We start from the raw sequence: 12,774 nt of genomic DNA, 5'->3' as shown, positions 1-12,774 counted from the left end.
CAAGTAATTTCATAGCTCGTAGAGACTAATCCAATTACTGCCGTGTGGCCTCAAACCCGAGCTACACGAAGCATTAAAAATCAGTAGAAGAAGGCTCTTTACAAAAAGCTACTTCCTGTGAAAAGACTAGAGATGGGTAACTTTAAGAATTGATGAAGAAATTCAAACAGCCTTGAAATGCATACTTGTGCAGAATTCTATTGTTACTTATGTTTACCTCATGGTCCTTTTCATAGGTTTCCAAACAGTGTTAAGCTCTCTACATATGTTATCAGAATAAAATAAAGCATTTTTTCTCTCTTCTCTCTCTCTCTCCTCAACACAACACAGTCGAAGGCGACGTCCGAAACTAATGAATCATATGGGTTCAAACGATCCTAGCATGAAGCAACCTTTGATGCGGATGAACGATTGTGGTGCTCCGAACGGGACCAATTTGACAATGGTTACCAGCGGAATCGATCTGATGGCGTCGAACATCAGTGCACAGAATTCGACACATTTACTGGAAGATAAGCGGGATAGCTACGCAACAGGGCATAGTAGTGTTCCTGGAAGTCATGTAATTCCGTCTTCACCACCAATGGGTCCTACACATCCCTCTTTGTTCTCTTCCATCACTACAGCCGGTCGAAGTGGACTGGCCACCTCTGGAACGGGGAGCCCGATGACTGGAATGGATCGCCTTAGTCAGCAAACTTCAGGTCACTTGTGTAGCGTACCAATGCAGCACATGCATCCTCAAACTGGTGCCTATCCAGAATTGACCAACATTCACACAAATATGCATCCAGGACTGAGCCCATTTGTAAACAGTATGCGGTGTGGGACACTTAGTAGTCATGCTGGCAGTCACCCGAGTTCCATAACCGGTCCCCCAAGCGCCATCGGAAGTGGAGGAGGGGCAGGGTCAAACTTGAATTCCGGTCTGACATATGGGACAGAATCAGGAGGGATCTGCGATGGCCTTGTTATTGCACGTAACCGTCTGCCGGGACATGATGGAGGCCAAGACCAAATGTTTGATATGCAACCGTTGGCACTTGAGACCAAAGGTATGTTTTACGTACACGCCGTTTGTGTTGAAATCTTCAGGTCTAATCACGGGTACATATGTAAGTAAAGAGAGCGAATGCAGGGTCACTGATTTCAAATGGCAAAATATTTTCTCGTTGGGATACGGGATAACTGAGTGAATTCATAAATTTGCGATGTGCCATTGTGACTATTGCCATTTACGTTCAGTTCTTTGAGGTCAGAACTAAGAAAAAATTTTATCCTTATTCATGTCAAACTGGATACCACACATCCCGTTAAGTGTGAAAAATTGGCAAGTGGCTTAAACGCAGTCGCTGAGATTTGCATTGAGTGTGAATTGTCCGAAACCCCGAACACACAGTTGCAGTCTGTTTACTTAGTATCATATTCTGGTGTGGACTCACCAGAATAATTGCGCCGGGACAGAAGGATACCGGTCGCCTCATGATTCAGTTGGCACGATATTAGAGAAATCGCAGTATATTTTCATAAAGGAAACTACTCAAAAGGTTGCTGGAAACTCACAGCCAGCCCACGACCGGTTTCGCCCTTCTTAGCGCAGTCCCCAAGTTGGGTAGAACATAAGGTTGACGAAAACTCGGGGACTGCGCCTACCTGATGAGCCCCAAGAAGAGCAAAACTTGTTGTTGGCTGTCGAAGGGTTTTCAGCAAACTTGTTATTATTTTCCTTTATGTAGGTAATATTGTTTTAATTATCATTAATTAATTATCAATAATTATTAATTAATAATTATCAATTAATTATTAATATTCTTGATGACCATAGATTCTACGGTACTCAGTCACTTACTGTTATTATTGGTACCACCATTATCAGTATTATCATTACTATTGGGCTATAAAGCATGCAGCAAGGCATATTTGTTACAGACTATCTACAATGTCTTTTTTACGATTAATGGGAGAGCGGGAATAAACTGCTGCGCATTGGGAATGATGGCTTAACCGGGGAATTAGTGTCCAAATTTTCTGATGAAGTGAGAGGTGAGACAGTTATGCGTTGAAGGTGATGGCTCATTAGCTGGACCGCCATCAATTGCGTGACTGGTTCATGTTAATTATTACTAGTGTGCCGCGTCCTGGAATACCCTTCCAATAAGCTAGTAGCTGACAACCCGGCTGAGATACTGCCAAGTCATAAACTGTCTACCCACTAGATGCAGAAATGATCAAGGGAGCGTCGGCAGGTAGATGATCATGTGACATAAAATGCACATGACGGAACCAGCTTAATCTATTGTATGTACGTAGTTTGTTTATTGCGAAAGATTTTTTCCCAAAAAATAGCTGACTTTCCTCGGCATCTCTGATTTGATGATTCTAACAGACATGAGCAGTTTCCCATACAGACCGATTGAAAACCTGAAGAGAAGTGGTGAGAGGAGACTGCTTAATTTGAACTCACTGGACGTGGGGAACGTAGCCCGTAATATACAGTTAACTCACTAGTGCACAGTGCTCTTGTAAGAGGTAGAAGTTTAGTGGAGACACCAGACACTCACAAAGTTTCGCGTGCTCGAACGTGTCGAAGGCAGGTCAGGTACAACGACGACTGCTGTTTACTGCAAAGAATGACGCTCCTCGAGCACCTTTTTCCCTATGAAATTGCCAGCAATATACTATCATGGGCGGAAGAACTCAACATGCTCCTCAGAAAACATTCTTTCTCGTCAATTGACGAGACTTGAACTGATGTTGCTGATTTCAAGTTTGATTCAACATCCTATTTATGAGTAATTGCCTCAAGAACGACTAGCCGAGATTTCAATGAATCGCTTAAACAATTTTGCGTGGGAAATGTTGGGTAGTGTTCTGCGCAAATGGTTTTGCTAACATCTGTCTACGGTCTGGTTATCAAACCTAATGAAAGAAGTCATCAGTATTTTCAGTTCCGAAAACCTTGCTTACCCGGGATTGTCCCATCCACCAGCCCACTGCCCTTCCCTCGGCTCTTGCCTATTTGGTTTTTCATGCATCCTTATGAATAACTGTCAGTCTTATCTGTATTCTTGATCATTCAACTGAGTCGAATAGCTCGAGCAGATAGTTCTAAGAGCATTGCTTCTCGGACTCTTCTTGAAATTGACCCTCGGAGAATTTCCAACAGTTTAACAACCAGTTAAGCCTGACACTGTCGAACTACGGTAGCGATGTTTCGCAATCACGGTTTTCCTGAAATTGTTCAACAAATCTGGCTATGCACCCCGGAAGTTCTACAGAGTTGACTGTTTTCCACGTGAAACAACTGAGTTCACGTTTGGTTCGTGCTTGGTGACCTTCGCGAGATAGCTAGCAAACACCCTTGCTGAACCTACACGTTTTCCATTGTCCGTGGGCTGAACACCTCCGGCCTTGGTAGAACTTCACTCCGTCCGCAAAAATAAATTTTTTTATGTTTAGCTGATCTGAATAGTTGTGGTAAATCTGACTTACCACCTAAGCCCATAAGTACCGCGAGCCAGTGTATCAAGATAATCAGATAATGATAGGATTAATGAACATATCTGGACCCGTTCCGAGAAGTTTGAAGAACATAACTGATCTGAGATCTCACGTTCGTTTTGTAGATGTAGTACCAGTCGATATAATGCGAAAGTAGTTTGAATGTACCAGAAGCTAAATTAGTCGATCGATTTTCAAAAGCGGAGCAATCGAAGCAATATTTTCCGCTTATCCAGGCAGAGATATTTTTGGGGTCGCACCGGGTTTTCGGTAGCTTTTTATTCGTTTTTTTTCAACTGTGTTAGATAGCTTGTTGGTGCTTGCTGTCAACCATTTGGCGATCGGGCCGACCTTTTTAACCCGTCCTTCGTCTGTGGGACGTAGGACTGCTGTTTCCATAATTATGGATATGCTTGTCATAACAATGCAGTGTTAATGCGTTGGCACTCCTGCAGCAGAAAACAGTACAGATTGATCCCAGACCACCTCTAAGCAGGAAGAATCCTTCCCCTGTTATTCTTTTGCTTTGGTTTCATGGGTAGACCTAGGGCAGCAGAGTACCAGACATTTCAACCCTAAGCCTGAACACACTCTCAAGGTGACAGCTTCTGGCCTGGCAAAACTAAGCGCTGTTCTTACATATCTGGGGAAGAACCTAGTAATACAAGGCTTAGTTTTCTAGATTTCGCAAACTTATTTGCCCCATGGAGTCTACGATAACGGTGCGTCAATACTTTTGGTCAGAAAATGATGGTAAGAATATCGTGCTATGTAGGTTATGGGGTCAACTTGGATACTTCTGTTTGTGCGAGCAGAAGTATGAGCAACACCATATCCATATTACCATATTCCGCTATTGTCCTCGTCGTCATTTGTTTACAAGGCCCCACTAGTTGCAAAAGTTCGATTGAAAAATTGGTAATTTTCCCTATCCTATGGGAACTGAAGCATTACCAAAGTGTGGGAACCATTACGCTAGTCGGAACGCATTGTAGCTGGCACACGGTAACTATGTCTTTCTATTTGTTTGAACATCTTCCCTCAAGTAAAACTTCATAGTTGGACTGACTCTCAAACCCAACTTGTGGGAGTGCCGACGACCTTGGTATCTGATCTATACAATACCATAAAAAAATCACCTGGCGCCACAAGGTGTCTTTTTGGGGAGAAAAATTCCAGTGGCACAACTTGTCATCTACATAACATTCACACAAGCCGGGAAAGCATAGACCGTTCGGGTTTGTAATGAAGGGAAGAACAGACAGTCAACACAGTACTGCACACGTCATCCTGGATCTACAGACTGGATCTTGGCTCCCGATAATCTAAGCCTCAAGTTGGTTACGTAGGTTACTTTCTGGGCAAGTGTGTACAAGTCTGAAGACATGATAGCGGTTATAAGTAGCGGACTGAAGTAAATGATAAGTAATTAGTGATAGTGATATTGGGTTGGTGCACATCAGGACCTCGGTTCATGTAGCTCACCAAGCAAGATACTATTGCATTCATACGTGCAGTCCTGTCTCGGTTCTCTCCGCAAAAGAACGTCTACTTGCGTAAACGTCACGCCCTTTCTCACTTTGTTCTCTCACTGTAGTAGTAGCCATGTGTATGGGATCTGTGTGGCACTTTCGAAAGGGGGGCGCCGAAAAGTGGGCATCAGAAAGGTCATTACTGAAAATTTAGTCTACAGGAAAGTGAACTAAACGAGGTGGCGTAAAATCAAAAATAAATATGAAATAAGCATAGTGAAACCAGAGGAAGACTTGGGTTTATTCGTTTCAGTGGAGAAGTTTCCAACGAAAAATCCTGATCATTTCGCCTTTAAATGTTTCGCAGGCTTCCAGAGGACATTGTGGTCAACAGTAATCCACTCAATTTTCACAATAGCATCTCACTCATAGAGGTTTGTACAGCGGCTTCTCAGTTTCCGTTATAATTAGGGTAACAATTCAGTCAGTCCAGTGGATTCATTCGGTAGAAAATACGCTACGCTATCTCATGATGACATTCGAGTTATTTGTTTCTTTTGTTAGACTACGCCATTTCCTTCACACTCACGGCAATGAGTGGCAGGAATAACCACCGCCATGTCCGAATGCGTACATGGGGTCCGTGGAATACGATAAACTTACTAGTTGCTTCATCGTGCAAGCACCTCAGAGCGAAACAAGTCATACCCACATTCTTCATGGTGTAAGGAGATTTCGGAATTTTTCACTCCAGATTTCGTCCTTTAAATGAGGTTAGTCTATCTTGAAAAGCTGAGAAGTACCGTGCAGGTCTTTCATCCTTGTTGAAAATCATCGCCAGTGCGCGCATCTCACGAAACTTCAGGGAGTCCCAAATCTGCAGCCCCCCGAACAGCAGTCCCAACAGTTCGCCGGTTGACCACGGGCAGTCTAAATTGGGCGTAGCAACTACCAAGTCATGGGCTCGAATTTCGTTTGTTGCTTTAAAACAAAATGTTGCAAGTATTCTGTGACCTAATTGGTGTCATTTAGGTTGAGACGTGGTTTATTTTCGTTTTACTACCGTCTTTAGGCATTTTATGCGCCCAACGTGCGTTGGTGGAGAAGTGGTTACGTGCTCGCCTCGCATGTCAGATGTCCGGGGTTCAAATCCCGGCACGGCCATTGGATACGCAGTGCTGATGAGCTCTAATAAGAGCGAAACTCGAGTCCAGTGCTTCCCTTTGGTGTGGACCCACCGGAATAATTACGCCAGAACAGGAGCCCGACCGTTCGGACGAAATCTGGGTGGCTATGAACAAAATTTCTAATCATACCTGACTTAGTCACAGTTTGTGTGGCGTCCTACTTTACAACAAATACCGAATTGCGGTGAACACCCATACTGTCGTGCGGGATGTTTGGGAAAGAATAAAATTTAGCATGGCTTTCGTCTAGGGTTTCCAGCTCAAGCTCTACCCGCCTTAACATGATTTCTGTCCCATTAGACTTCAACCGTCTCGCATTGCGGGAGCAAGTGTTGTGTAAGTCAGTAGTTGGTGGAAGTTGGAGTCTCTTGAGCGCCAAGTAAGTCATAGCAAGTTTAGGCAGATGGAACACGTACAACGCACGTCTAACCATTGTCTACAGAAGGAACGTCTTCCATTCCGAACATTGAGGGGTGGGTATTTCACGGGCACAAGCTATGACATGGCAACACCAAACAAAAGCGAGTGCTTTGGAACATCCGTGGTTCAGATCACACGGCTTTGGAAACCTGATACACAACTGATTCCAACAGTGATAGTCAAGCACACCACAGCACAATTACTGGTGCTGGAATCAGAGCACTAGAAGCAAACCATAGTAAACAAGAAACTAGATCTGGATGTTGTCTTTTGCATAGCAAAATGACGATCAGTCTCCAACGTTAAAGGTGGATGTTTATGCTAATTTAGCCGAAGTTCAAATGATCTAACGACAAATAGCAGGTTGCCTAGCCCCTCCAATCTTTCAAACTACCATCCGTATCTTGAACGTGGACTCTAGACCGTATGTTTCTGGGGGTAAAAATGTCTCATGGAGGAAAGTCGAAAATCTATATTCAATAACTCTTGTTCAGGGCCTCTCTTGCATCGATGTAGCAAGATGAACACTCAGTTTAACAGTTTCGCATCCATCGCGTCCATGCATATCCGGAGAAAAAAAGGACGCAATGCAATTTCCAAGAAGAACGTGAATATTTGACTACCATTGGAGCCAGAATCTGTTCAGCCAGCTCTTTGTGGCTGTCCAGAGACCATTACAAATTCTTTTTCACCAACTATGAAAATAATCATATTCAGGTATCTTTGCAATGCTTGTTTTTGTGACTGCCTACACAGGCCAAATTAAATTACTAAGGTACAGCTTTTCAGACAAGTACTTTTTTGCAACTCATCCGACACCGTATTTTATTGCTTGTCGATGTGGGGATGAATCGATGAACAACATTGATACACGCATCCCCTGAGCTAAGTGTCTACGGAATTTTTGCCGTCTACTTACTGTGTGGTTAGAGAGCTTAGAAAATTTGAGCAGCCGAACACACAATTCATGTTCGTTACTTGTCGATGGATTTGCGGTCCACTGCAGTGGAACTTACCCATTTAAGTGCGTACATTGTCCAGTGACCTTTACATTCTGGTGGTTTCTAACACAATGTTATACTACTTCACCTTTTTGGTTGAGTTTTTTCCTTCAGCCTGCTAAGCATGTAGGCAATTGGTGTTCCATATTATTGATCGATACGTCATCTGTTAGTGAGTCTTATCGAGACACCGTTTGAGGAACATCCGTTGTCCATGTTGCAGATTCACAAAAGGCGGTGCAAGACCTGCACGATGTGGGAGTACAGAATAGAGACACGACGTTTAAACACGGGGTAACAGAAAATAAGCTACATTCTTTTTGTACTGCATTCACAATGCATTTCGTACACCACAAGGAATAGGGAAATGTTAGGATAAACGGCTGCATCCGCCTCTCACCCCCTCACTTCCCCTACTTTACTTCAAGGTCCTCCAATGAAACATCCGATTCCAATCAGCTGCCTCCCAGATCATGTGGCCCGTTTGTCCGCAGCAGATAATCTACTCTTCTCTCAGGAATACGAATCGATAGAAACGGAACAACAATTTACTTGGGAGCACGCCAACATGGAGGTAAACAAGCCAAAGAACCGTTATGCCAATGTGATTGCTTATGACCATTCACGGGTCATTTTACAATCAATCGACTGTGTACCAGGATCGGACTACATCAATGCAAATTACATCGATGGATACAAACGCCCTAATGCTTATATAGCAACCCAAGTAAGTGGCAACGAGCTCGGAAACGTTGGGAAAATTATGTCAGGGTGAACCACAGTGGCTTCTCAGTGTGATTTTTTTGAATTTTCTTAAAGAATAAGAGTCCAGATGGCAGCATTCGGTGTCTCAGCTACCTTTCACTTATAAAATATGGTAGTCACCAAACACCAGTCGCATCCGTGATGATGCATCATATGTTACGTCCATCTGGCACTTACAAAAATTCAAATATTTTCATTTCCGTCATGGTTCCGACCCGATAGGGCATTGAAAGTGCACGACAAACTATATCTCCACCATAGGTTCAGTCCTAGAGGAGGAATACAAATTAAACTGTGATCAATAAGTGGCGTTTTCCAGCAGTGAGCGGCAATTCAGCAGTATTGCTATGATCTATTGATGTAACGATTTAGGCTACTGATGAAACGTGTGACTGCTATTGAAAGAAAGAAGGCCTTCGCTGCGGAGCTATTTAATTAGGAAATGCTAACTGACCGGTTACAGACTTTTGGACAGGGAAGCAAAACTCATTTGCATCTTATTTACAAAAACTGGACATCCATCTTCTCCTAAACGCGTCTTCTTGAACTTTCCTAGATATTCATTGACTCCAATCATTCTTTGCTCAAATCCAAGCAAATGTTACAAAGTGGCTCCACAAATTCCGCAAAAGATCTCTTTTCAAGAGACACAAAGCGAAATTCCACGAACAACACATACTACTCGCATGCCTCCCCATCAGTAATATCACCGTTACACTATCAGTTCAAGTGCTTCACGTTACCGCTTATGCATCTGAGGGAAGGTCGATTTGGAGACTATTGAGCCATTCTGTTATGTTTCTATCGTTGTTTAGTGGTGAAAGAGCGTCTCAGAAACTTCAAGAAGACGCTTGACAATATTAACCTTTTTTTACAAAACATTGTGCAGGTGAGACTCCTAATTTTGTATCTGATAGGTTGTAACCACTTGGTTCATGTTCACCCGAGGGATAACTCTGTACTCAAATGCGTCTCTTCTCATGACCAGTTGAAACTCAGATCACGTAAGCATAGTGCACAGCGTCACAACAGGAATGTGTAGATGGCATGCTGTTTACCAGTACAGAGACACACCGCTTGAGTCGGTCTTGGAGTTATGCAATGCAATATCCCGTAAGCTGTGAACTGAAATGTACACTTTCGTTGTGCGCTGTGTTTCTTATAGATTGCCTTTCCAAAGAAAAAATGGAACATATACTCTAGCTTAACTCACCTACCAATATGATTGTAATTCTATATGAATAATTTAAAGGACAGAAGCGAATTTCTCCGCCATCTAAGTATTGTCACAACAGAGACAGTTGTTTGAACGCCCTTGAGATTTCGCAAATACCCCCCCGCCCACAAAAGTTTTGTTAGCATGCGTAGCGTATGTTGATGTTATCCACGGAGTTTCATCGATTTCGTTTCGTTTATCTCAGGGTCCTATGCCGGAAACATATTCGGATTTTTGGCGCATGATTTGGGAGCAGCGTGTTTTCATCATTGTTATGATGACACGACTGGAAGAACGTGCACGTATTAAATGTGATCAGTATTGGCCCACCAGAGGTCCGGAAGCATATGCGGGAGGACTTCTTACGGTGACACCGGTGGACACAATCGAATTGGCCTACTACACGATCCGGACATTCAACCTAACTGCTCGTGGAATCGACGACGAATGTCGTGAGGTCAAACACTTTCAGTTCACAAGTTGGCCGGACCACGGGGTACCAGAATACCCAGTTCCTCTCTTACTATTCATTCGGCGAATCCGAGCTACTGTGGCCTCTGGAGCGAACACTTCATCGTCAAACACTGGCCATTCAAACATGATCGAACAAGGCCCAATTGTTGTACATTGTTCTGCTGGAGTTGGTCGAACGGGTACGTAAAAACGCACTTGTTTTCAATGGTTTTCAGCTGCTGTCCCATTCCGAATTCGGTGACCCGTTCGGTCTTTGCTAACCGTTTATCGAAGACGCAATTAATTAGGTTTGAACACTGCTAAGCAAGCGTATTCAACAGCGATGGAAAAGATGGCACTATTAATATATATATTTGGAGGTTTTCAGTAATCGTACGTGTAGAGTACGTGTGTGTAAAGTAAATGACTGAGGAAAATCTCCTAGAATTTATTGCCTGCAGGTAAATTGGTCTAAAATCTTCACAATCCTGCAATCGAGAATCGTTGAACCCGTTTGGCCCTGTCAAATTCAGCCACCACAACCTGGAAGCGGCCGAGGTTCAAAGTTGCTTCATGTTGATTTTTCCTGAGTTCAAGTTACTGCGTTGCTGTCTGGATAGTCCAACGTCCCATTGAACTACCTTACCACACATAAGCTTTCCCCTGATTGGCTGTTTAGTTGAGTTAATCGATATTCTAAGCCCCTAGTGATGTGGGTGGAGTGTGTAAGCGAATAGCATCACTGTCACCAAGCCTCCTCATTCAAGGTTGCAATGTCCCAGCGAGCATGTGCCTTGGGACTAGAGTCAGTGAATTTTGGGATAGAATCTCTCAAATTCTACTACGAAGATTTTAGTGACTAGACGTGATATCGAAGCTGGAATTAAATTGCCTGTTTGTTGTTCAACTTATGGTTGTTCCCATCATCAGAGTCCTCGTGGATAATGGCGTTTAACGCCGTAAACCCCCAGAGGCCTCAATCGAATGAAAGTGACGTTGATAGACGGGAACCACAACTCGTAGTTTCCGAATACGAGACTCTACTAAAGGGTCGTATACAGATTGCTTTCCAGTTTTCTGAGAGGCATGGTTGTTCGTCAATGGCTTTCTCATATTTTGATTCGCGTTACATTCACTTCCCATCGGCTGATCTGCCATATCTTCATTATTAATTACTTTTAGTCGGAACCCTTGTGACCACTTCATGGTTCGGCACATAAATACGTGTTTCCTCACCTCCCAACAATAAGTTAGCCACAGGGATTTGACATTTATTGTTTCATCTAAGTGTCTGTTGATGGGCGGAAATGCCCAATTAATCTGAAAAGATCGTTTCGAATTCCACATTACAATCACTGAAATTCCTGGTATTTCGCGAAACTCTAGCGACTCAAGAACCCGAGCTCTTTCACAATCCTCATGAATCTGATTGGTTTCGGGCCTTTGAACCTGGGCATGTTGGTAGGCGAAACAGATTGCTGATGAGCTCTAATAAGAGCGCAACTTCAGTTCAGGGTTCCCCTCCACCTTTGGTGTGGAGTCACCAGAATGATTGCGCCAGGACAGGAGGACGATCGTTCAAACGAGAGTCATGTGAGTATGCACTCTGCAAAATCCCGCAACCACTAGCGCCTAAAACAGATTGTGACCAATCATGGAAAATCATCCATATGCATTTATTTCTACCTGGGACTGGTCAGATGGATATTTAAAGGTTGGTAGTTTTTCCCTTTGGCCGGGAACTTCACGCCATTGACAGAAAAACCATGTTGATGACTAACCAGACTTGCCAGTACAGTGAATGTAATTGCTTCTCAGGACAAACCACAACCAGTCTTCAAAATTTCCATCTTTGAATCCGAGTCTAGGATTTGGCATCCATCAGATCCTTTTTGAGGATCACGGAATGTTCAGCATAACACTCAATGTGTCGCATCGGTCAGTCTGATTAGCATATGTGAGGTGCAAACAAGTGACTGTTGACCACGTTTCTTGTGGTTAACGGTGACAAACTGCTGGCGAAAACGAAAAATGGCTTCTCCCGCCACGGCCAACTGATGTTTCCTATTGAAAAGAAAGCGCATATTCAAGTGCACATCAAGATTAAACACCATCGACTCTCACAATACGAGATCATTCAGAAAATGGCAGTGCGAATCAAAGATACGTACGAGAACGTATTTTCTGAAGGACTTTAGACCAGAACATACCGCGTTTCAGATACATTGCCTGGTTGAAAAGTACCATTCCCCCACCGACTGTGGAGAATTCAAGGAAAGCATAATTCCAAACAACTTAGTGATAAACAAAGATCGGCAATGTTTCACTCGGAAAATTTATAGAGTGGTCACAAATTTTGGTCGGACTCGTGCTCTGAGACGGTAGGTAAAACAGGGGTCTCATTCGAGCCTGTCTCTTTGTGTATTTTAAAAACCAGTGGTTCGAACCCACCAAACAGGAGTTTGGTTTGAACCCGGTTCAAATGGAGGAGCGTTACGTACATCGATCGTTGCAACTAAATGAGCACGCTTATTGACCGGGTAGTCGGTAGTAGCCTTTATCCCTAGAACATCAAGTCGACGGACTGAAATGTCTGACGAATACAAGTTCTAACTTAACGGGGCTTTGTTCACCAACTTAGAGAACATGTACAATGAGTGTACCACCGAACTCCGTTTTGGGCACGAACCTCTTATTCAAGAACGCTCCGGCTTAACCTGTCGCCCACTTTGGAATTCTCATCATATATATATATATAT

The 12,774-nt window shown here is 43.4% G+C and overlaps 1 protein-coding gene across 1 annotated transcript in view; it reads left to right on the top strand.

Annotated features, from left to right (window-relative positions):
* T265_01014 (hypothetical protein) overlaps positions 1-12,774 on the top strand; it is a gene marked incomplete at both ends in the record, with an annotated part of 71,612 nt that overhangs the window by 44,777 nt on the left and 14,061 nt on the right. The window contains 3 exons of the mRNA XM_009164929.1: positions 331-1,055; positions 8,010-8,308; positions 9,768-10,215. Of these exons, the coding sequence (XP_009163193.1) occupies positions 331-1,055; positions 8,010-8,308; positions 9,768-10,215 (1,472 nt within the window). The remainder of the gene's footprint in view (positions 1-330; positions 1,056-8,009; positions 8,309-9,767; positions 10,216-12,774) is intronic.

Source organism: Opisthorchis viverrini, assembly GCF_000715545.1.
Source record: "Opisthorchis viverrini unplaced genomic scaffold opera_v5_10, whole genome shotgun sequence".
In the NCBI taxonomy this organism is placed as follows: Eukaryota; Metazoa; Platyhelminthes; class Trematoda; order Opisthorchiida; family Opisthorchiidae; genus Opisthorchis; species Opisthorchis viverrini.
The sequence above is the reverse complement of the archived record's forward strand: the minus strand, read 5'-3'. Positions and strand labels throughout refer to the sequence as shown.